The sequence below is a fragment of the Alosa sapidissima genome, chromosome 20 (assembly GCF_018492685.1).
Source record: "Alosa sapidissima isolate fAloSap1 chromosome 20, fAloSap1.pri, whole genome shotgun sequence".
NCBI classification, from domain to species: Eukaryota; Metazoa; Chordata; class Actinopteri; order Clupeiformes; family Clupeidae; genus Alosa; species Alosa sapidissima.
The window spans coordinates 6,570,847-6,596,681 of NC_055976.1; the positions used below are offsets into that span (position 1 = coordinate 6,570,847).

Here is a 25,835-nt window from a genome sequence, read left to right on the forward strand (position 1 = left end):
ACACTATTTTTCTGCAAAAAAAGTTGATCAGCCATTCAAACTCATCCAAAATACTCAGACACACACACATACGCACACACACACCACCTCGCTCTAGCCCATGCCAGCTCTAATCAGACACCTCTGCCAGCACACAGACCGACACGTAGCAGTTTGCACACAGACTTCGGAACACAAGCTTAAAAACATACCTTTGCCAACGCATCAACATACCTTCGCCAACGCATCCACACACACACAGACGTCAAAGCGTAGACTCATCTGACAGCGGAACGGGGAACAATAGCCCTTGATGAAGGCTCTGTTGCGTTGCGTAAGCAGCGCCTTGGCCCCGGTGCCTCCCACCCTCCCCTCTTAGCGCGCCTCTGCACGCCCACTCTCTTCTCATCAGCACTCTCCATGAAGCTTGTCCTGTGTCTAGTCACGCCGCGTCTCACTAACCCCCCCCCCCCTCTCTCTGGCTAGGAGTGCGGGAACTACCCGGGCTTCGTCACCATCTTCCGCGCCAGCGGCTTCGACGGCGGGAACAAGGCCGACCAGCTGGACTACGAGAACTTCCGCCACGTCGTCCACAAGTGGCACTACAAGCTCACCAAAGTGAGTGGTCATGAAGCACACAGACGCCCTGTCCAGTCCCCCAATTTCAGTGTTATGTTATTGTATCACCATTCACTCTTAGCCCACTAGTGGTCAGTAATTTTATGTTGAACAGTAAGCTAATAATAATTTGGGTTCATTTGTATGTCTGCCAATTTATCCTCTCTCTCTCTCTCTCTCTCTCTCTCTCTCTCTCTCTTTTCCCATCCTTGTCTCCTTCTTTTTTCCCCTCTCCTCCTCTCTCAGGCGTCTGTGCACTGTCTGGAGACGGGCGAGTACACGCACATCCGCAACATCCTCATCGTGCTGACCAAGATCCTGCCCTTCTACCCCAAAGTGCTGAACCTGGGCCAAGCGCTGGAGTGCCGCGTGCTCAAGATCTGCCAGGAGGAGAAGGAGAAGAGGCCCGACCTCTATGCCTTAGCCATGGGGTAACCACACCACACACACACACACACACACACACACTTCTATTTAACCTCACACTGGGGATTAGGGTGGTGGGTAGACCACACTCTTACTCTCTGGTTACTCTGTGTTTATGCTGGTTGTGTGTTTGCTTGTATGTGGGTCAGTTTTTGTGGATATGTTGGTGTGTGTGTGTGTGTGTGTGTGTGTGTGAGTGTGTGAGTGAGAAAGAGAATAAAAGAATGATGTGGTGTGTGTGTGTGCTTGGGTGTGCTTGGTATGCGTGTCTGAGTGTGTGTGAGAATGAGAAAGAGAATGGACCTGGAGGACGCAGACCTCTCTACAGCACAACCACCTTCCCCAGCCTCTCCCTCTCCTGATGTCTGTCCTCTCTTGTTCTCTTGTTCCTCTGTGAGGGTCTCTCTCTCTCTCTCTCTCTCTCTCTCTCTCTCTCTCTCTCTCTCTCTCTCCTCTCTCTCTCTCTCTCTCTCTCTCCTCTCCCCTCTGTGAGGCACTGAAGCGTGTGCCCCCAGGTGTGTGTGATGGGATCTATGGTGTTAAAGCCATTAGTCGAGAGGTGTGCCGGTGGGCCCCCAGAGGCCAGCACAATCTTCCCGGGGACAGGGGGACCGCCACCGGTGATTTCACCGCCGAGTCGAGAACCCTGTCCCATCCTCGTCATGTCCCCCCTCTGTCTTTCTCTTCATCCCTTCTTCTCCTATCTTTCGCTGCTTGCTTGCTGTGTCTTTCTGTCAGATGTCTCTGTTCCTCCTTATTCCTCCCTCTCTCTTCATCTCCCATCAATTTCTCTCCTCCTCCTCCATCCTTTATCAAGCGTTCCTCCTTCTCCCCCTCCCACCTTCCTTCTCTCCCTCTCCCTCCCCCTCCCTCCCTCTCTCTCTCTGTGCTCTGTGCGGGTAATGCATCTGTGTGTGTGGCTGGCTGCTGATGCGGAGGCAGGATAAGGTCAGGGCTGCTGTAGAGAGGAGGGCCCTCCTGGCCGCGCTGCGCCGCGCTTAATGAATACCATTAACTACCATCGCCGGCTCTTGTAGCGAGCGCGCTGGCCTTTTGTCTGCTCATGATGATCAATCTTATCAATCTTAACAAGCCACGCCACCCCCCCGTCCCCCAGACACTCCCTTCTACTGAGGAGGACCTCAGCAAACAAACCCTCTTCCCCAACGCCACAGCACTGGCCAATCAGCCTCCACCTACCCTGACCTCCACTGGGTGTTTGATGAGAACTCCAATCCCCCCGTGCCGTTGCGTTAGTTCCGGGGCCGTTTTTTGGAGTGTGTGGGCAGGCTCATTCCAGAAGGCGCTAATTGTCGTCGGCAGGCAAATTGGTTCCGGCGGCGTCTCCCGAGGAGAGGAGTGCTCCACCGGGGGCCGAGGTCGCCCCTCCGATGCCGTCTATTTTTGGAGCGGAGAAATCAGCGTGTGTTTGCCAGATTAGTGCGCCTTCACCTCCTCTCGCTCACATCTTGAGAAAGCCGTAGTGTGTGTGTGTCTGTTTGGTTCAGCTGAAGACCCATAGATAAACAAGTACACATCATCTAGGGGCCATCTAGAAACCTCTCGGGCCCTAAGGGGTTTTCAGTCAGCGCGACTACTCACTGCCATGCCTGGCAAGTCGAGGTTTTTGACAAAGACCAGAGACCCAGGATTGGAGTCTGGCTGGAGCGTCAGTGCTTTACAGGCTACAGTCAGGCTGGTGCTGGTGCTGGTGCACTCTGGATGAGTCTGCCTTCCCTTCATGGCTACTGGTGCGCGTGTGTGTTTCTGTATGTAGTTGTGTGTGTGTGTGTGTGTGTGTGTGTGTGTGTGTGTGTGTGTTTCTGTATGTAGTGGTGTTAGGGTGTGTGTGTGTGTGTGTGTGTGTGTGTGTTTCTGTATGTAGTAGTGTTGGGGTGTGTGTGTGTGTGTGTGTTTCTGTATGTAGCAGTGTTGGGGTGTGTGTGTGTTTCTGTATGTAGTAGCGTTAGGTTGTGTGTGTGTGTGTGTGTGTGTGTGTTTCTGTATGTAGTAGTGTTGGGGTGTGTGTGTGTGTGGGTGTGTGTGTGTGTGTGTATGTGTGTTTCTGTATGTAGCAGTGTTGGGGTGTGTGTGTGTTTCTGTATGTAGTAGCGTTAGGTTGTGTGTGTGTGTGTGTGTTTGTATGTAGTAGTGTTATGTTAGGTGTGTGTATGTAGTAGTATTGTGTTTGGGTGTCCTTCCCCATGTGCTGCGTCCACCTGTGTGTCCCTGCCCCCCTCCCTGCTCCTCCCCCCATTGACCCGGCCGTATGACCTCTCAGTTACTCAGGCCAGTTGAAAGGCAGGAAGGTGCACATGGTGCCCGAGAACGAGTTCCACCACAAGGAGGCTCCGCCGGCCACGCGCAGCACCACCCCCGCCAGCCTGCAGAACGGCCCCGCCAGCTCCGCCAAGCCGCCCGCCGCCACCTCCGCCACGGGCAAGGCCGACGAGGGCAACGGAGACGACGCGGGTAAGACGCAGAACATACCGGAAACTTGGGTCCTGTTGTGGTCATGATTCTTGGGAGACGCTGTTGTCCAAAGCAATTTACAAAAATACCAATAAACATTGTCAATAATTTAATCTGTTACTAGTTTCTAGTCAGTTTACAGAATAATAGTTATGGACAAAATAATTGATGTTAACTAGATGTACCGCAGAGCGGTACAAAATATGGCCGCCGCCCAGTCCAGCACATTTTTTCCACAAAAATAAATCACGCTGAAAGGCCTATATGATTCTAACTGTCTCACTAAATTGCATTATCCACACTCAATTCTCGATGGTATCTGCTAGACGACAAGTGCCAAAACATGATTAGTTCATAGATTTCACATGTAAAATTCATTTTATGCAACCCCACCCCCATCTTGCCTGTTCATAATTCTGAGAAATTCTTGAATTGTGTGCGTGTACATGTTTACATTTTGTGTGAATGTGTGCGTGTGCATATGTACGTGTGTGTGTGTGTGTGTGTGTGCGTGCTTGTGTGTTTGTCTGCGTATGTGTGTTTGTGCATGTGCATGCATGCGTACATATGTCTACTGTGTGAGTGTGTCGTATGATATACGTATGATTACTGTGAATGTATGTGTGTTTGTGTGTATCTGTTTATGCACATGTGTGCACATGGAATGGGTTAACATGACCCCTGGAGGCAAACATACAGAAAAAATTGGTCATCCTAGGCCCTACGGTTCTCAAGATATTCACAGAAAACTGTGTCTGCCCTACCGCCCTTTCGGGGGGTCCAGTCCAGCGGGGGGGCTACAGATCAAAACGAAAAACGATGGTTCCATGCTATCCATGTGGGGTTACATGCCCACCAAGTTTCGTGTACCCCGGTCTTTCAGTGTCCCGGGAATCCTTGATGGAAATTTGGACATGCGAAAAAGAAAAAAAAGAAAAAAAATCTGACTAAACCTATATGGCTTCGCTGCGCGGCGGTCATAATAATGTGTACAACATGTACATTCTCAATACAGACCCAGCCTCTCTTAGTCCCACCTGATGCTGTTATCATTTCCTGATGATTTGTTTCGCCCTGCGGGGGATTTTGGAATGTGCGCTTTGTTTAGGAAATAGCCCGTTCCCCTGCACTATGCACAACTATTCCAACATGTTTATGTTTGTGTTGTTTACAATCCCACATGCTGATCGGCTAGTGCTCATCACTGTAGCTTTTGTGGCTCATTATTGCAGCCCCCATCCGCTCGCCAACATGCACATGCCTATTCACCTAACCCCAGCACACACACACGAACACACACACACACACACACACACACACACACACACATGAAACACACACACACACACACATGAAACACACACACACACACACATGAACACACACACACATAAATTCATTATTGGCCTCTCTGAGGACTCGCCCAGCGCTGCCTTAAATTATTCACGTGCACCAGGCACCACCTCACCTCTCATTCACTTTTTATGAGGCGGCGATGGCAGCTGAAGGATGCTCTCCCATTTCCAGCAGTGTACGTAATGTCCACATAAACTCCTCAGGCCGTCCACCTCTGCTTCCCACAGCAGCCAAATTCCCCTGCACTCGCCTCCCCTTAAAAGCAGGCCGTGCCCACTGTGGGTAGAGGGGTGGTGTAGGGGGAACGTTGCCCCCCCCCACACACACACACACACACCACCTCTCCTCCACCCCCCCCTCCTCCATCCTCGGTCACCCCAGCTATTACATACTGCTTTCCTTTTCTATTTATCGCCTGATGTTTTGGTTCCAGTTTTTTGCACTTAACACAATGGGTGTGTGTCAAGTGTCGCAGCCGTAAGTGTATATTGCTGTAATTTATGAAAATTGTTCTCTTTCTCCCTCCCTCCCTCCCTCTCTTTCTCCCTCCCTCCCTCCCTCCCTCTCTTTCTCTTGTGTTCCTTTTTTTACGATTGGGCTCGCAGAGAAATCGAAGGACAAGTCTCAGACGGCTAAGACGGGCAGTAAGAGCACCAGCGCAGCCCTCAAAGCCAGCAGCAGCAGCAACGGCAGCAGTACCCCAAACAGGTCAGCTGACCACTGCACCTCCAACACCTCCACCTTTCGCCCCATCTCTCGCACACACACACACACACACACACACTGCACAACACCTCCACCTTTCGCCCCATCTCTCGCACGCACACATACACACATATACACACATACACTGCACAACACCTCCACCTTTCGCCTCATCTCTCGCACGCACACATACACACGTATACACACACACACTGCAAAACACCTCCACCTTTCGCCTCATCTCTCTCACACACACACACACACATATATATACACACACACACTGCAAAACACCTCCACCTTTCGCCTCATCTCTCTCTCACACACACACACACTACAGAACACCTACACCTGAGCCTGTCTCTCGCTGTCCCTTTTACACACACACACACACACACACACACACACAGAGGTAAAGTACAGCTCTCATCTCCTCCCATCGCCCTCAGGTGTGTAGTGAGCAGCTTTTATTATTCCAAGCCCTCTTGCACAGGAGTGAAAGGAAGGGGGCGTATAAATCAATCACTTTCTCCAGTTCTTTGCGTAGTCCGTGCTTTGATAATCAAATTGGACCGTGTTCCGGGGGCTACTGCCACGTTGCCGTTTCATTAAACGGAGCTGTCTTAGGGTCGGGGTGGGGGGCTCGCTCTCCAGCCTCCGTTGCTTAATGTTTTCCAACAATTGGCAGGAGAGTCTGTTAAATTAGCCGCGTGGAGCATCGCTTTAATAGAAATATTTCATAGCGCATGGTGCCGGGTCGAGGGGTGGGGAGAGGGGGGGGGGGGGATGCGGCCATTTATTTTGGTTGGAAACAGTGTGAAGATAATGAGGGAGTAATAGATTCCTGAGGGGGGATTTTAGCGCAAGTTTGTAGGGGTCAGGGAAAGTGCCTCCGTCACCAGAGAAATGGCGGATGCATAATTCACCGTAATGAAGAGAAAGAAGAACCGGAAAAAAGACAAGAAACTGAAATAAAAACGGGGTCAGGGAAGACCTGCCAGGTACAGATGTCTACAGATCGGGTAGCTCCGTATTGAAGAGCTAGGCGCTAAGAGTCAACTCACAAGCAAATCTCCGGTCAGTCAGGTGTGTTTGGTGTCCTAGTGGTGTAGAAGTGACCAGGTTTATTCTCAAAACCTCAAAGATGACCCGTTACTGAAAAAAATCAAAAATGTCTGTTGCTTTACAGTTCCAAAATGTGATATTTCAAGTCATTCCGTAGTAAATGTGTTGTTGTGAAGTGACCTTTGCTCTCTGTGTGCCCCTTAGCACCAAATCCAGCAAGGAGAAGGAGGAGAAGGGCAGCAAGGACAAGAAGGAGAAGAAGGACAAAGCCCCGGGCAGCACCCCCGAGTCCAAAGCCGGCGGCAAGGACAAGCAGCAGCCCAAGGACGAGCGCTCGACCCGGGACAGCAGCGGCGGCGGAGAGAAGGGCCAGGACGGCCGCGAGAAGACGCCCAAGTCCGAGAGGGACAAGCGGAGCAAGGAGGAGAAGCTGCAGAAGGAGGAGAAGAGCAAAGACGTCGGCGGCGGCAAAGAGGAGCGCGACGCCAAGGAGAGCAAGAGCCGGGACGGCGGCAGCGGCAGCAGCAAGGGGGACAAGAGCGGTGCCGGCAGCCAACTCAAGTCCCCTGTCCCCCGCTCCGACGGAGCCGACTCTGAGCGGGGTAAGAGAGAGAGAGAGAGAGAGAGGGAACGAGAGAACAGGAGAGGAGAATAAAGAGAGGCAGTGAAGGAGCAATGGAAACAGAGGGAGGAAGGAGAGAGGCCAGGGTTGTTCTACCAGACTACATCACAGCACAGGTTTCACAGGAGTCAGGACACTCAGCCTAGAGGACTCCATTCTGCCAGATTTGGAACCATCATGTTATGGAATGTTGTTGATTGAATACATTCTACAGTACGATGCTGTTTTAAATGACAGGCAGTGTAATGAATACCTCTGAAGACCACACTGGCCACACTAAGACATGGGCTAAGAGAGGGTCTGAATGAAAGAGAGACATCCCAGAGAGAGAGAGAGAGGGAGGAGAGTGAGAAGAGAGAGGAGCAAGTGCCAGGGACACACTGAAGTGCTGCTAAACATTTTATAGGTGACAGACGGTGAACACAAGCGGAACAAAAAGACTTGACTTCCACAGAGAAAGAGTAATGCGCTTGAGCTCGTCATATTTATCATATTTATTTTCAACTCGTCATATTTATCTTCATATCATTTAGGCCATCTCTAGGCTCATCTATACCTGGAAATGATCTACATAAATATGCCATGCTGAGTACATTTCTGAACCCTCCAATGAAAAACAGTGATGCGCACCAATAAGACCTACTCGTACATCATCAGCTGTAATTCTCTCTGTAAAATGGCTGCCATAAATCAATATCCTTTTAAAAACGGCAAGTGGCTGAGGAGCAGTTCTGATGATGAGGCGCCAACTCCAAACCTTCATGGAGTCGGGTTCCAAATCCAGCTTGTCTTGTTTTCTTGTTTTTATTGTGTTCAACTTGTAGAGAGGGAAAGAACATCTCTAAAATCTCTCTTTCTGTGTACACACACACACACACACACACACACACACACACACACACACACACACACACACACACACACACACACACACAGTCAGTTGTGTGTATTCACTTGTTTGTAGTGCTGGGTAAAAGAATTGTCTCCTTTTGCTAACCAAATCCTTCTCTCTCTTTCTCCCTCTCTCCCTCTCCCTGCAGAGCTAAAGAGACGAAAGCTTGACACCCACTCTTCGCCATCCCACTCCTCCACTGTTAAGGTTAGTATAGCCTGAGGAGAGCTGTGCCCTTGTTTCCTCTTGTCCCTTCCTGGTCGGAGAGAGAGAGAGAGAGCACGTGCTGTTTTCCCCCAGCGTTGGTCGTCCCTGCACCTCCTGCCCCGCAGAGAGGGAGAGAAAGAGAGGAAAAAGAGAAAAAGAAAACGAGGGAGAGAGAGAAAAAAGGAGGGAGCCACAACGACGGAGGAGGAGGAGGAGGAGGAGCTCTCTGTCTTCAGTGGTGGGGGTTAATGAGAAAGCTTCGTGTTACAGCCTCATATGGACTATTTTTTTTTTTTTTTGTCTCGTTTTCTTTTTTCTTCTTGGAAAACCGCCTTGTGAGATCTCCTTTTGTGGTGTAGATAATTATTTTTCTATGATAAAGTTATAAGGACTTGCCAAAAAGATATACATGTTCAAATATAGCAGTTAATATCTTTTTTTTACCTCAACTTTAAAAAAAAAGAAATTATGTAGCTTTTTTGTACATGCTTTAGACGGAAAAAGAATCCGCCCAAGTGCCTTAGAGAATTTTTGTGTACAAAAGTCTTTTTTGTGAGTTTGTAAATATAGATATTAAATATATTTTTTTGAGCCTCATACTATTTCCACCCCCACGTTCTATAATTTTTTTCTCTGGCTTTTTTCCCCCTGCTGTGTCCCCCAAGCACAGCGTTTTTAAGCCTAGCTGGTGAAGAAAGCGGTGCCTTTTTTGTTGTTGTTATTGTTGCCGTTTGGTGTTTTTTTGGGGGTTTTTTGCACGGCTCGCACTAAGCCGGGAGGAAATAAGTATGTGTGTGCGTGCGCTTGCGTGTGTGTTTATCTCCATCAAGATGAGATGCTGCTGAATTACGTACGCATGGTGCCCAAGCCCCCCTCCCCCTCATCATCCTCATCGTCTTCATCATCCTCCTCCTCCTCGTCCTGCTCCCACTACTACTTCGCCTCTCCCTGACGTCCACTTGTTCGACCGCTGTGAAGGACGGGGGTGGGGTCGGGTGGGGTCGGTCGGAAAGAGAGAGGGATGAGTGCATGCTGGAGAAGAGGGAGAGAAGTTGGAGCCAACACCTCGCTGTGTCGCCCAGCCTGCTACGACGATATGTCTCCATTTTTTTTTTTTTCCCCCACTGCTTCAACGGCTGTTATGTAAGAAGACCACGCTGGTGCACCTGTACCCTCTGCAGAAGAGCTGCGTCTCAGGAAGAAAGCCCACCACGCACCTCCCCTAACCCCGCAAACCCTCGCATCAGATCCAGACCGACACTCCTCCTACGCACACACACATCCCACCAACCTGCCTGCGTCCAGATCCAGAGACCACCCACCACTCCACTCCACTCCTCCCCCCCCACCCACGCTCAGAGAGCCCCCGAAGCAGCAGCACTGAGGCGGCGCGAGATGGGCCCTCCAGCCATTCAGCGGAGCAGCCACCCTGGGCCTGCCGGTGAGAGCAGCGTTTATAAAAAGCAACGAGGAGCAAAGCGTCCAAGCTGCCACTGGAGGAGGGGAAAACGAAAAACAGCGTGTGGGCGCAGCCTCTCCAGAAGGATCTACAGCGCTCCATGGAGAGGAGGAGAAGGAGGAGGAGGTGGGGGTGGTGTGGGGGAGATCCTGCTCCTCCACCATGCACCTCCACCTCTCCGAGTCCCTCAACCTCCTGCCAAACCCGGCATGATCCCATTACTTACACATTCCCCTAAGTGGGCTCCAGTAAATGCAACACCCCCTGAAGGTTGGCTTGCATCCATCTAAAAACAGAATCCTATCCCAGGCTCTTGTCACTTAGATGTAGTGCTCACAAACACCCACACTTTGAATTGCTAGGAATATGTTTGTCGATTTGTATTATTTAATTCATTTTCCTTCTCGATTCTCACATTAAATCAGCTCTTTGGTGACTTGGTGAACCATCCATATGTTTTTTTTTTATTATTATTATTATTATTACTACTACTTTTTTACTTTTAGATGTTCAGCTGACATACCCCATAGAATAGGCAAAGTCTTTCATTTGAAATTCTCTTTGTTATAACTTTTTGTTATAACAGTCAAGTGGCTTTGCTGCCTCTAACGCTGTGAAAGTCTTGAGTCCTTGAAGGTCTTTGGGGGGTTGTGTTGAGTGACGGCCGGCCCTGCCTCCACCCCCCTCTCTGTCTGCCGCTGTGTCCAACCCCCTCCAGCTCATCTGTCATCTCCATTCATTCCTACAGGACAGTCTCAACGACTTCAAGGAGTCCGCCTCAAAGGTTTGAGCCCTTTTTAATGCTTCGCTGTTACCTGTCTGTCGTTTCCTCCCGCCCCCTTCCCCTCTGTCTCTTTCAAATACCCGTTGTCATGTCCTCTGGCACGTCAGCCAGAAGGCGGCCCACTGGTACATTCATAGTGAAGTGGGAATAAAAGCGGTTCCTCATCTTGTCCAGTGGGAGAACACCTCAAGATTCTACTAGGATGTTTGTCTCATTCCACTGTCTCACAGGAAAGCTTCCATTTAGGATATGTTTAGCACCTGATGTAGCAGTTGTGAGGTGGAGCCTTTCCCCTAGGTTCTAACACCCTGCTCTGCCTTTCTCAAATGTGTCTTGGTCAGTCCTAACCCACATGGACAGCTGTATACATGCTGTTTACACCCATGTCAATGGTGTACAGCCAAATACAGAGGAATTGCTTACTACTTATTTCGTGTTCACCTCTTCCACCGATAATCTCTTGGTCAGGGAAGCATTAGCATTTACACTACAAAAGATAAGTGGGTGAGTGCCCCTTAAACATCGCCAAGTGATTTGAGTGATCGGATCACAAGGTATCTCTATTTGGCATGGTCCTCTTGTGATGCAGTCAGTCCAAACTCTTTGCTGACCCAATAGGTTTTGCAAAGAACCCTTTATTTTTATGATTGGTCTGTGTAGAGCTGTTAATGACTATTTTATGACTAAAGTCAGACCTTATTCTGAAGGGAGTTTTTTTTAGTTTGCACATAAAAATTATGCTTCATCATGTCATTCCCCATTAGCACTGGAGATGTATATGGTTAACAGGAGCTACATTTTCCCTGCCAGGTCCATTTTCTCTGCCACATCCTTCTGCCAGACAACCCCCCCTCCCCCTCCTTTTTAAAATGGCTGTATTGCCCACTCTGGTAATGTCATTTCCACTTGACAATGGCGCTCCCCTTCTCACAGTGCCCTGTGCTGCCCTCAGACTTCTCAGTTGTGTGATTCGTCTGAAGCAGCTTGCTTGGTCTGCTGTTCTTTACCGAGTCCCTTTGAATAGCTGCCGTCTACTCAGAGGAGATAAAAAATGCCCCCATCCCCCCCCGTCATTCGTCTTCCTTTCTTTTGTTGTGGTGGTCACTGACGGAAAAAACGACGGGATATTTGAAAATATGCTGATTGCACAGCGCTCAGTTAAAGGGAAAGAAATAAGTGCAATGAAGGGGGGGGGGGGGGGGGCTTGTGACGGAATTTTCCAGCAGGCAGTCATTTACGCATATCAAAGGGAACTTAATGCTCCCAAGGTGCTCCCTGGTATTATCTATGCAATTATGGTATTAAAGCTACACATATGACTGTGCAAAGGCTAATGGTGTGAGCCTGACCGTGTCAGAGCAGGCGATACACACTGCAGCATTCACTGAACTCGCTGAACAGAAGGAATTTTTCCTACTTGTGTGTCTCAATTGCATATTTAAAACAAATGTTATTGATTAAACCTTTCCTGCATGATGAATTGGCAACAGGGATGGGGGGAAACAGGAATGGATTAAGGTGCAAATAAGAGGAGACAAAATGTGTTTGTTTCGTAGGAACATGTCAATTTCAGTGTGCTGGTAAAATGCACTTACGAAAGTAACTAGGACCTTGCATATGTAACACAGCCATTTCAATAACTAATCATGTTCACCCTAATGAATGAAACTATGCAACACACTGTAATAATTTTGCATGATACCAGATTTGAGCTCAATGGTAGCAGTCTAACATATCACAGTAGGCTAATTCATTCAGTACACTGACTCTTATAACCTATTATGCTAATTTATTTAATGTAGCTAAACTGAATGTTCCACTGAATAAATAATTTGATTGAATCAACTTAATAATCAAAATCAACGTCTTTAAAGCACCAAGCAGTTCATTTTAGGGTGTTTTTACTCCTATCTACAATTTGGAATGTTGGAGTTAACATTCATTTGTTCATAATTGTGGTACTTATCTGGGAGACCTACTGGACAAAATGATATGTACTTTGAGGAATCGCCAAGGAGCTGCTACAGTTTGCGTGCTTTACCTCATTCCGAAATGCTAAGTAATTACACATGGCTACAGGAACCATTTAGCTCAAAGTTGTGGAGTAAACCTTGTAGTGGGGTTGAATTAGATCACATTCCTACCACAAATAAACCACTCCAGAATTATTTTGAGACCATTTCCACTCTAGGATCTCATAGTCTCCACACTAATGTGATTATTCTGCCCACACCTGCCTAAACAAAATGCACCAATGGGTCAAACAAACCAGGAGAGTATTCCAAGTATATTGTTTAGTGACAAACCTGGGTAAGTTAACTCCGACTAAGTAGTAAACCACCTACAACAAGAGCCCTATGGCAAGCCATACAGCTCTGCTATTAGGAGGTTTACTTACTCAGTTAACTTACCCAGGTTTGTCACTAAGCTATGTTCTTGGAATACCCCCCAGTTTTATGAGTCTGATTTAACCAGACTAAGTGGCACAGGTGTGAAATCACCATTGAAAGATCCATACTGATCAGCTGCAAAGCAGGTGAAATGCTATACATATGATTTCTGCATCAATTAGCTCAATTTTGATCAGCCTGGAAATACATATGCTCATCAAAAAGATAATTACCTTTTCATTGTGTCAAGTTGATTACTAATGGAATCAATTGTGGCATCCTTGATGAAAACGAACACCCTCTATGCTGCACGTGCCTTGTGTTTTGCTGTGTGGATTTGGATTAGGATTTAATGGATGTTTTGTGTGACCTTTTTGGCCTATTGCAGATTAAAGTCTACTTTTTGTTTTTTACACAAGATTCTTAGAGTAGATTGCAAACGTATTTGTTTGTTTGCTGGATGATTGCATTTCTAAACCTCATTATTTGTTGTTTTGTATAATGTGATTTTCCATGAAATCACATGAATGGTGCTTAAAGCAGATGAATGATGCATGTGGTCCTCTAAAGGTGAACAGTTTCATCGCTACACCATGTTGTTCAGTTGTTCTGGATCACTCCTTGAAGCTGTCCAAGCTCTTCATTGGCAACGTCATCACAGACACCAGTTATGCTAGCACAGCCTAGCATGCTCCAAAGCTGGTTTCCCAGCAGTTCTCCATATAAGCCTGAATTAGTTGGTTGCTGTTAAAAACTGATAGTCAAAGCGGTTTGATGTGCATTTCATTAGAGGGCTTAAATGTTGCTTTTCCTAATGTTAGCTTAAATGGTGCTGGTCCCCGGCAAGTGCCCAGCACAAGTGCATATTCACGTTCATTTGTTCCGTTTATGCCTAGCTGAGCTGAGCTGTGTTCAGTGTCTCACCCTTCAAATTATGTTTTCACCAAAGGGAGATGAACTCTGTCTAATGAAGGTGAAAACCAGAGTTGTACGTTTGCTACGAGCCCCTTGCAGTACAAATGTTGGTTGTCCTCAGTAGCAGGCCATTCTGCTTTAAACGATCATGCGGCACTTTCATCAGTGTGGTATGGTGTGCAGGGGTGAAAGCTGTCACCTTTTGCTTCCTCTAAGCACATACCTGAACTGCTCAGATGAACGCCTGCTGGAGGCTCGAGCTAGTTTTGTGCACAGAAGGGGAAAGATGAATGTAGTTTTTCTCAGAAGCCCAAGCTAATTAGGCTCAGGAAATATGGCTCTTCGCGGCAGTAAAGGCTGGTTCAAAGCACTCAGAAAAGTCACTGTTTTTACAGTTTTCCACAGCAATAATGAGTGGGCCCATCTTGAATGAGCACACATGCGAACACACACACACACACACACACACACACACACACACACACACAAACACACAAACACACTCCTGTCTCTCACAGCACTTACAATACCTTTTATACATCTCCAGTATAAATTTCTATCTTTTGTCTCGATATAATTAACTTTCTCATTTATATAAAGTGATGGGTAGTTAGTTGAGTTTGGACTGTATTTTTCCCCTGGGCCACGTTGACAGTTCACTGTAAATGTTGACAGTTGCAGAAGAAAACCAAAGGCCACGTGTGTGTGTGTGTGTGCGCGCGCGTCTTGTCGTTGCTGACACTACACACGCCACACATGCTCACTTTGACAAACTGTCTCCCTCTGATCTCTAAGCTGCTGATCACGCTGAAGTCGAATTGTCTTTATTCCTCCAAATCTGCCGCTGGATGCCGTCCTTACGGTTTCGCTTCACTGATCGCTTTGTCAAATCTTTTTGCCAGTCCTTTCTGCCTTCTGTCCATATCTTTTGGGCCTCAACATTGAGGAATGCTGGGAGAAATCACATAGTCTATTGTACTAATGAAATGTGAATACATATCATACACATAAATGATGCACAGTGGCTCCACTAGATCTGTATTCATTGTTTAGTTTACACAAAACAAAAATGCAGTGTTTTTCACTTTTCTTCTTTCTCCTACTTTTTCATATAAGCGCACTGAAATTATCGCACATCTCACTCCCACTGCAACATGGTGACATTGACATGCAACATTGTATGCTAAATATTAATACTGGCAGCACAACAGGGAGAACAGGATGTTTCCCCCCCCCTCTTAATCAGGAGATAGAAACAGCTTTGGCTGCTCTTGAGCTCACAGAGAGCCAAAAGTGTGTGTGTGTGTGCGTGTGTGTGTGTAGGTGCTCGTTGTGATTGGGTGGTAGAGAGGGACAGGCCGGTGGTGTCGTGCGGGGGTGTGATGTCCAGGTGCGAGGACTCGCCGAGCCTCTAGTCGACTCTAATGGGGCGTGCTAATGAAGCTTCACAGGACAGCCACGGCTGCTGCTGGCTCAGCCATGCCACACACGCATACAAGCAGTGACACGCACACAACCCCCTCCCCCCTGGACGCAGGCATGTTTAACCCCTTCCTTCCCACCTTCCTCACAGCATTATGGAAACCACAACACATCCGCTTTGTCCAAAAGCAAAGAGAGGGAGGTGGAGAAGAAAGAGTGTGAGAAGGCCCGGGACCGCTCCAAAGAGAGGGAGAAGAGGGAGGACCGGAAGGAACGCAAGCGAGTGAGTCCGTCCATCTACCTGTCCATACATCCGTCCAGTGCTGAATCCTCTTGTTCTCCTATAAGGACTTTTAGGTTGACGATGTAGTTATGTTTTTGTACGTTATCGAAGGATGATTGTCATGGTCAAGAGTTTCTGTTGCCTTTGGTTTTTTTACATGTTATTTTTGAGCATCCTTTCAACCAAGTTTCGTAATTTGCCATACAGCTTGAAGCTTCCATTTAAATTTAAATAGATAGTGCTCTACACTGATATCGAGTCAAACATGACGGAGCAGCAAAGCAAGTACCCGTGTCAAGTAGCCGTTTTGATGGGGCTCACTCTCCCCTCTTCTCCCGTGCGCTGTGCAAATCTTTTCATCCAGGACCACTCCAACAACGAGCGTGAGATGAGCCAGGAGATGAAGCGCCGCAAAGATGAAAATGGAACGAGTGAGTCTGAATGGCATCCCCTTCATTTGGTCTGGAGAGGGAGAGAGAGCGGGAGGGAGGGAGAGAGAGCGGGAGGGAGGGATGGAGGGATGGAGGGAGAGAGAGGCATGCAGTCTCTGTCCTCTCCATGGCCTACTGACCTGTTCTCTCTCTCTCTCTCTCTCTCTCTCTCTCTCTCTCTCTCTCTCTCTCTCTCTCTCTCTCTCTCTCTCTCTCTCTCTCTCTCTCTCTCTCTCTCTCTCTCTCTCTCTCTCTCTGTTTGTGCATGCACTTCCTTCTATATTCTCTTTCTAACATACTCCAACCTCCATATTGTCTGTGCAACATACTCCAACTACTAGGGATACACGATATATTATTGGCCGATAAGTGAAAAAATGAAAATATTATTATCAGTCCGATAACAGAATTCTGGCCGATAATTTGCGCCTAATTTAGGCCTACGTAAGGTCCGTCTGGCTACACTGAGCTACTTGAACCTGGTTGGCTATACTTTTTCCTCAATATAATGTCAGCGGTGTGAATGTATTTCACCACTCTAACAAAATCTGTGGATATGCGTTCATTTGGGAATCTGTGCATCTCAAAATCCTCTTGTGAATGATCCGCCATTTAACCTTACCAGAGCGGAGCTCAGCCCTATCTAGAGTCGTCTGCACTTTACCGCGCTGGTTGGGGAAACAAATAAACAAACTCGTTAGTGGGAGGAGTACATAAGTAGGCCTAGTTCTAAGTTGTGTTTTAGTATTATATTTACATTACTTTAGCTTGGGTTTTGTATTATTACCTAGAAATATGCTAACCATTCCTGCTTCAGTTCCAGACAGGTCATCATAATAAGTTATTAAAACCTTTGGGGCTAATCCCTTTCATTTCTGCTGCAGCAGGTTGTGCGCAACAGAGTAGACGGACATAAGATACAGTCTGAGGAGTTGCAGCTTTATTCAGTTACCCGCAGTTGAAACTAAACCCAAGTTTCCCTCATTGATTCCAAACTCTGATTTGGTCGCTATACTGTAGCTTATTCCCAGCTAAGCCTTTTATGAGTGTTTAGTCCTAAATGAAAACGATTCATACTCTCTAGCCACTCACTCGCAATTCACTGACGTCAGGTTCACTTAAAGGAGCCACACTGTAGGGCTAGGCTACTGTTATGTTGACTGCTGTACTATTGAGGACTGTTATGAGTTCTGTCCATCATTTGGTGGTAGGTAAAATTACTGCAATACAATTATGCTTATTAAATGCTTTCCCCAAATCACTTTTCACAATTTTTTTTCAAGAGTAATATTATCGGTTATCGTATCGGTATCGGCCACAACAAACCAATAAATATCGGTTATCGGCCCTAAAATTCCATATCGGTGCATCTCTACCAACTACCATTTTCTACCTTCCCTCACTTTTCTGTTTCTTTCCTTTTCATATCCATGTGACTCGGTGTACTCTCTGTCTCTGCCCCTTCCTTTGCTTGCCCTTGTCTCCCTCTCCTTCCCTCCCTCTCCTTCCCTCCCTCGGTTCTGTGTGATCTTGCTCACGTGTGCTGTGTCCCTGTTTGGCTCAGACTCCTCCAAGCACAGCAAGAGCGCCAGCCCCTCCGACTCGCCCCGCTCGGCCGACAAGGACAAGAGCAAGAGCTCCAAGTCCAACAGCAAGGAGAAGAGCGACCTGGCCAAAGCTGAGAAGACCTCAGGGGGAAAAAAGGTACACACACACACACACACACACACACATTTTCCATGTAGCACACTGTGAGTGTGCTGTTGCTTTATTGCTCGCTAACAGGTGTTTGTATGAGTTACCTGTGAGTTAGACTGAAATGGCCAAACCTGTGGTTCCTGAAGAGAAGCACTCTGCTTCCTTTGTAGAGAAACATATCAGAAGGATTTTATTGATTCGGCCAGGCTTGGAATTTCACCATTCTGGAGGCAAGGCCACTTTGCCCTCAGTTGGGCATATTTGGTGGGGGGCACAAAGGCCACATGTCAGGGCACCAAGGCCAAAGTTAACTATACAGTAGTAGGCTATAAAAATGATCAAAGTTGTATTTAGCCTATTCACTGCAGTAGACCTGCATCACTGTGTGAAACATTACAAAAATATGAAACATGACATATTACATAGAACTGTAAATCATCTCATCATCTAATAATTACAGATATCTTGGCTATATATAACATTTATTTTATATTTGGCCTGCTATGAAATCATGTATTGAACAATTTAAATTTACGGCACAGCTCAGCTTTAAGAAACTCAAATAGCCTAGATACATGCTTAGCATTTTGTGATCATTAAGGCTACTTTCACATACTCTTAGTCAGCTGTCCTCTGATTTACCAATATCTAGGCGATATTTGTAACATTTATTTTATATTTGGCCCGTTATGAAATCATGTGGAACAATTTAAACACATTGTAAAACTTAAAGCCCAAATTTGGAGACATCCATGCATGTCGAAATTTACTGCAAATTCAAAACTGGATTACTCTGGAACGGCTAACTGTACAGGGGACTGCTTTACACCTTTGTGTTCGGTAAGGTCTGCTGTTTATTCTGATATATGGTTTGTCGTGTTAAAAGACGGGTTTTTTTCTTTTCTTTTTCGCATGCCCAAATTTCCGTCAAGGATTCCCTGAAAGACCGGGGTACACGAAACTTGGTGGGCATGTAACCCCATATGGATAGCATGGAACCGTCGTTTTTCATTTTGATCTGTAGCCCCCCCGCTGGACTGGACCCCCCGAAAGGAGGGTAGGGCAGACACAGTTCTCTGTGAATATCTTGAGAACTGTAGGGCCTAGGATGACCAATTTTTTTCCGTATGTTTGCCTCCAGCGGTCATGTTAACCCATTTCATGTGCACACATGTGCACAAACAGATACACACGCACACACATACATTCACAGTAATCATACGTATGACACATACTCACACAGTAGACATATGTACGCATGCATGCACAGGCACATACGCAGGCACACACACAAGCGCACACACACACAAGCGCACACACACACACACACACACACACACACACATAACATAAACATGTACATGCACACAATTCAAGAATTTCTCAGAATTATGAACAGGCAAGATGGAGGTGGGGTTGTATAAAATGAATTTTACATGTGAAATCTATGAACTAATCATGTTTTGGTACTTGTTGTCTAGCAGATACCAGTGAGAATTGAGTGTAGATAATGCAATTTAGTGAGACAGTTAGAATCATATAGGCCTTTCAGCGTGATTTATTTTTGTGGAAAAAATGTGCTGGACTGGGCGGCGGTCATATTTTGTACCGCTCTGCGGTACATCTAGTTTACTTTTCTCGCGAACCGTTCAACACCGCAATTATCGGCTAACATCATTTAAAAGCTGAGAAAAAACTCTTTTATGTGATACTTATGATGTTTGTGTGATGAATAGGCTACTTCACGAGTAGTTCAACTGAGAAGAATGGGTGAATTTGGACGCACTTTCTTTCTTGCGCTCACTTTCTCCACTGAGTAAAAGACTAAATTAATTTGCGCTGTGAATGCTAAGATTATTTTGACAGGCCACAGGCTAAATAAAAATCGCTATTAGTAGGACGCAAAGCAGAATATTGAAAGAAGGGGGCACCAAGGCCACCGTGGCCTGTAAACCTATGATTATCAAAGGGGCTTCACGGCCAACCCAAGGGGCAACGACGGCCATGGCCGTCTTGGCCGCCGTGAAATTCCTACCCTGGATTCAGCTATTTTCAATAACCTTATCAGTGCACTTGTATTGGCTCTTTTTTGATTACTTAAAAATAGCTTTAACCTATTTTAAAATTCAGAATAGGATTAGAATTTACTGGTTTGAATATAATCAAATGTTTTTTGAGCAGCAAGAATAAGACTGTATAACTCATCATGATCTGACTGGAAACACATCTAAAATAGGCTAATAACCACGCTAGCGTGCTCGATTCATCTACAATACAGCTGTGGATTAGCAACTGTGCGAATAGAGCAGATAACAACATCGCTCTCTGTTGACATTTTTATGCTTGTTGAACAGGTGTAGTTATATAGTATTTGCTTTTTCCTAAGGTTTCACTACGCTTACTTACAGTAACGAGCATAGTCGATACAGTATGTAGCAAATAAACTTATCTTCCCTTTACCATCTGTGACCTCTCTGCTCTGCTGTTTGCTGACTTCACTCTGTGTGTGTGTGTGTGTGTGAGTGTGAGCCCTGACACAGACAGCAGGGGTGAGGCCCCAGCGGGATGATGAATTACACTAAAAAGAGTACCGATAAAAAGAACATGTAATGGTAACTAGTTGCCACTTATCCCACTTCCACAATCCTATAATCTTTAATGATTTAGCCCCGGGTCCTGTTTTAATACAGTTTCGGTACCGATCCCTAGTTCCATTGATATTTTCCTAGTGGTTAGGGTCTAGAACTTCTATTCTAAAGGGAACAAAGCAAGGACACAATAGTATAACAGCACAGATCGCGTGCAGAGCATGTTGGTGGCATATGGAAACTATTCCACAGTAATAACCTTCTCTGGTTGGTAGATGGTTAGGAGCAAAGCAGACCGGAGGAAGCCAGCTGATCAGCATGATGTGTTCTGCACCACGATGATGGGGGAGCACGAGCGGCATGAGTGAATCTTGGCATTGAGTACTTTACGCCATGACTCCAGCAGCTTGGGGATCCGTTTGCCTCATCTGTCCAGCGGATTTGATGAACTTTGGCCACAATGAGGCGTAAAACTTCCGCTGTTCTCAGATCAGCAGGGCCTCCTCAGTGTTGGTTGATTACCAGGGCCCTCGGTTTCATTATGGGGTCGTAATGGATGTATTAATGCGGTGACAATCGTCCCACCTTCTGTATCTCATCAGCTGTCATGTCATCACATCTGTTTCTTGCCTTTACATCAGCTTGTATAGATCACCCATTACACACCATTAACAGCTCTCACATGAAAAGAGCCCAAGAAATTTGTGGACCATTGTGTAGAACATTGTCAGTTGTGAGCCATAAATCCTCTTCTTCTCTAGGCTCAAGGTAATGGTATGACGATTTGCACCTGAAAATGCCTTTAGCTTTTAGATTTTAGATTGGTGTCGTCTTTTTTTCCCTTCAAGGGGAACCTATCCTGTTAATTAAAGAAAAGGGCCTTTAGCTGCAGAGTTCCGTGTTCGTCTCATGACTCATTATGTCTTTCTTCTCTCCCTCCACCGCAGGAATCCAGACACGACAAGGAGAAGTCTGAGAAGAAAGAGAAGCGAGAAAGCACCGGCGCAAAAGAAGACAAAAAACAATATCCTTTGATGACGACAAATTGAGCGACAGTGAAACTACACTTACTGGAGTTTGCGCTGTAGTGTCGAAACTGGAGAAGCATTTTGATCTTTTGAGAGACGGCGGGCTTAAAAAAACACAACAAACATAACAAATAGAGGGAGATGATTATCTGGTCTCCAGAAGCTTGACAAGTTGTATGCATTTCTACAGTATGACAATAGCGTTCTTTTCTGATGTCTGTGTGTGTGTGTTGTGCTGTGATGGATGTCCATATTTTGCCTTAACGTTGTCACTCATAAGTCCTCTGAGAAGCACAGATAATGTGTTCCTGTGTGGTGGGGGGTCGAGGCTTCTCACTTTTCAGGTAAGATGAATGCACCCTGGGCTCAGTGTTGAACAAGCTTGAATTGTGTTGAATGAACTGAATTGATTCATTACCATGGTATTTTACTCGATTTGCATCAGTTGCCTCGCGCAGTTGGCTGGCACCTTGACTGACCATGACTTTGTCCAGTCAGTAGCCCTTGTAGTTCCTTCAGGAAATACATCTATCTTAATACAATACAAATACAATACAGGAGTCTGTTATTCCTAATGCATAATACATTTTAGGTATGTAATCTGAAAATTGACTGTAAAGCTGATGGTATGCTCCTCCGTGCAAATTTGCGTGTCGAAGAGGTGCATCATTCATGCGCGGTCCCAATTGTTGGAAAGCACACAAACCGCCCACATGCGCGTTGACTACTTAATTCTCGTCACACGCCATGCATGTGGGACACAGACGTGGGAGCATGTCACGGCCTTAAGCCTTTAACCTTTGTAAACATTAAAAAATTGGCATCTTGGCTAGAATTTAATTTTTATTTGTTTAAATCAATTTTTTAATCTGATTAAATTCCAAACTTGTAAGGCATTAGCTCGTGGATTATTCTTGTCTGACCGCTTTTCATGTTTTTTCTGCTTAGAATTCCTTCCTTTGGCCTGCGACACCATTGGAGTAGCTTTGGTCTCCAGGGAGTTTTTTTTTTCTCCTCCCCACCATGTGGCAGTCTTACTGCTTTTCCCCGTCATCGTATGAGAGGATTTCTGTGCATACACACACACACGCGCACACATGCACACACACACACAGAGCCACCCTTTGCCTGCATTAAGTACTCATAGTGTTGCCTAGACAAAAGTCGTAGTTCGTATTTTAACCAGCGTTCTCCTTGTGTATTTTCAGTAACTTGCTGAAAGGTCAATTCTTTTAAATATTAGCACAATGTGCTGCTGATGTCATACATGGGTGTACTCTTGAGTATGTGGTGTTGCTTTCCAGACATGCCTGCATTTGTATCATTTCCTCCTCACCATGTTATTGTTTTATATTATGGTGCAATTTAAACAAGTCAACATGTCAACTCAGTTTGGATTTTATTTATTTTTTTCTTTTATATTTTAGCTGTGAGTGGGAAGTTAAGGCACCGGTGTTTGAGACAGTACCAATGGTTTATTTGTATATTATGTGTACATAAATAAAATGGTTACATGTTATGAGCCATCACTGTTACTTTAATTTGTCACTTGCTTCAATTCTTTTTTTCTTTTTTTTCAAATCAAGTTTTTAAAAGATTTGTACAAAAATGGCAACATGGATTTCACACAAACAGATTATAAATTAGGAGGCATCTGAACTACTTTTTGGAGTTTTTAATCTGCTGTATTCAAGTGTATGCTTTTTTCTAAATAAAGATAGTTTTCATAGTGGAATCTGGCGGTGTTGTATCTTTTGTGAGAAGTGCTTTTATTGTGACTTGTACGTTAGAATCATTACACAACGCCACGTCGGTGTCATTAGATTGTTAAAGTATTCTGTTAAAGTGTGAATACAGTGATGCACTACTGAACTTGTGGTTTTGTTCTCGTGTTCCTTTTTGTAACTAAACTGGAAGAGGTTATAAGACTCCACTTACTATTATGGTCCCGGAGTATCATCCAGTTTTACCTAAGTCATTTGAACCATTCATGGTATAATGTATAAAGTGTGGGGACATGCGTCAACACAGAGGTCAAAGGGAAGAAGGCCCAGTAGCTCTTGAATCTTGTGATGTAACCAGAAACTGCAAACAGGCTTTAGTCCTGTCTCATTGAGTCCCTAACAATACTGGTGATGTTCATACTCTCAAAGACTAGTATGCATACTGTCACACAACCTCCTACTACTTAAATTTTGGTTGTGAAACTGCGGACGTACCTCTTGGTTAGGGGCAGTCTTGCTAATGAGCATTGATCACAATGCTACAGAAAGTAATCCATTCGTAGGGGAAGCTAAACTTACCTGACAGTGCCAGCAGTACAAAATAACAGCTGGTAAATCGGGCCAACGTTCAGGTTTTCCAGACTATATGCCATCTCAACACAATTATTCCTCTGAAAAGTCACCTCTCATCCTAAATGGGTATTTGCAACTGTTTGAATGTAAATTCAGAGCTGTCAAGCTTATGAAACCTGCAAATGATTCCTCCACATAATTAAATAACTCCGCTGTGGAAGGAAGTCATGAGAGAAAACCATGACTGTCAGTGTCATTGTAGAACAAACATGATCTTTCCCATGACATCAATTCTTATGTAGAAGCTTTCCTTTTAGCCCTTGTAGCATTGTGATGAATAAAAGCAGTAATAACAAAACTTCAAGACAATATTTTCTATACATTGTTTTTTATTTACAAAATGTATTAAAATTCTTTGTACAAGGCCTCATTAATGAGGTTGAGTAAATTATACCCACACATGCATTTTGTTTTGTTTTCTTGGTTGTTGTCACTAAGATGCTCTGCAAGTTTATCCTTGCTGAGGTGCAGTCACAGAATAGGGAGGAAGAGGTTAAAGAAACAAATAAAGGGCCAAATAAATTAGAAAATGACGATCATCTACTGTTGATCTCCTAAAGACTTGTGTATTTCGCAGGGCTTATATAACAGTAATCTTCACATGCAATTAAAAATGGGCAATCAATCACTCACTTGTGAACTCATTGTTTACTCAGACTTTGTAATAAATCTTTAAACAAATGTACATGTATTTTTGTTTCTTTGTTTCCTTTTCCTTTTCTACATGTCTTTATAGAAAACTATCTTTCCAGACTTTCAGGGTATCAATCGTCCTTCCCCTAAAGTCTATGGAATCACAGTTATTTTTTTCTGAAAATAAAAAACAAAAATGTAACAGCAATATGTAAGTGTGCTAAGCATTTAAGACGTCCCCTGTAATCACCTTGTATAAATCTATTCTCCGTTTCTTCAGAAAGTCTTTTTTTTTTGTACAAAGTAATTCACCAAACACATACAAATTAAAATCAACTGAGCTGGATTGAAATGTGCTATTATTTTGGGAGACTGCGAGGTAATCAAAATACTACATCTCTAAAGCCATTACTGTTATCCTTTAACGGACTGCTTTATCTACATTTAAATGATCAGCTTTATATAGTTCTTGTACAGTAGTTTTTGATTACAACTTAAACAAAAATAATAATAAAAAGCTTAATTAATTTATGTAGATGTTCTAAAGTCATCAGTATGCTTATGTATAAATGTGGGTGAGGCATGGAGATCATTGCACCACACAATGACATTAGAGAATCTTTGTTTAGACACGTTGAATTCATTCAGTTGATTGTGTGTGCATGTGTTCACAGATGAGTTGGAAGTATGGTGGCTCTAAACGTCTCTTCTTCATGGCTTTGGACTCATCTTCCACATGTTCCTGCAGATTAATCTGAGGAGTTGATCAGCAGCACCATAGCTGAGCAACAATCTCCACTTAGCACAAACTAGGGAACAGCGTCAGCCTAACCAGCAGCCTCAAATAAAAAGCCACAATAATATATTACGTTTTAATACTTTAAAATTCTGATAAATTGATTGTTTAATAAATTGCCACAATTAGGAAAGCAAATTTACAGTAAATGAGAGGAATAGTAAGCATGTGAAAATGCAAATCCGACTGCCCAGAAACCAGGAAGTCCTTAATAAATTCCTTCAGAATGTAGAAAACCAAGACTTTTGCTACTTTGTTTTTCCTTAAAAGAGGTTTGGCTGGCACTTCCAAAAATGTGCTAGGATTCCATGTGATGGCTTTGATTCTTGGTTTCGTTCACAGATTACATTACGTTAGCATTCCTTTGTTGGCGTGTATGTCTCAAGCGATGTCATATTACCGTGATGAGTTGCATTGTTGTGATTGTTTTTCAGAATGTTCCTTAAGGCACTGAAGGAAGCAAATGCAGTTCCTCACATGACAGAAGGCTGCCATGTCATTAGATTACCACACCTTGTCCGCAACGGCATTTAGGACTGAAGGCTTGGAAATGTGTCTCTTCCAAGGATCCAGCCATCTTTGTAAGTTTTTTTTGTGTTTGTTTGCTTTTTTTTTCGTCACAATCACCAGGAATACTGCAAGTACTTGAAATTCATTGCACCTGTTTTAGAGACAGGGGAAGAAACATCAAAAATTAAGAACATGAAGA

At 45.0% G+C, this 25,835-nt stretch overlaps 2 protein-coding genes across 3 annotated transcripts in view; one reads left to right on the plus strand and one right to left on the minus strand.

The window, feature by feature from the left end:
- Nucleotides 1–23,075, plus strand: part of thoc2 (THO complex 2) — a 60,344-nt gene extending 37,269 nt beyond the window's left edge. The window contains exons 22-34 of the mRNA XM_042075318.1: nucleotides 466–597; nucleotides 844–1,028; nucleotides 3,305–3,495; nucleotides 5,457–5,559; nucleotides 6,826–7,223; nucleotides 8,284–8,342; nucleotides 10,550–10,585; nucleotides 15,464–15,595; nucleotides 15,960–16,026; nucleotides 17,591–17,730; nucleotides 21,260–21,336; nucleotides 21,614–21,684; nucleotides 22,289–23,075. Of these exons, the coding sequence (XP_041931252.1) occupies nucleotides 466–597; nucleotides 844–1,028; nucleotides 3,305–3,495; nucleotides 5,457–5,559; nucleotides 6,826–7,223; nucleotides 8,284–8,342; nucleotides 10,550–10,585; nucleotides 15,464–15,595; nucleotides 15,960–16,026; nucleotides 17,591–17,730; nucleotides 21,260–21,336; nucleotides 21,614–21,641 (1,548 nt within the window). The 3' untranslated portion in view covers nucleotides 21,642–21,684; nucleotides 22,289–23,075. The remainder of the gene's footprint in view (nucleotides 1–465; nucleotides 598–843; nucleotides 1,029–3,304; nucleotides 3,496–5,456; nucleotides 5,560–6,825; nucleotides 7,224–8,283; nucleotides 8,343–10,549; nucleotides 10,586–15,463; nucleotides 15,596–15,959; nucleotides 16,027–17,590; nucleotides 17,731–21,259; nucleotides 21,337–21,613; nucleotides 21,685–22,288) is intronic.
- A 1,319-nt stretch (nucleotides 23,076–24,394) lies between these two features.
- Nucleotides 24,395–25,835, minus strand: part of gria3b (glutamate receptor, ionotropic, AMPA 3b) — an 85,780-nt gene continuing 84,339 nt past the window's right edge. For both annotated transcript variants that reach the window (XM_042073498.1, XM_042073500.1), the window contains exon 16: nucleotides 24,395–25,787. The gene's annotated coding sequence lies outside the window, so the exon portion shown is untranslated. The remainder of the gene's footprint in view (nucleotides 25,788–25,835) is intronic.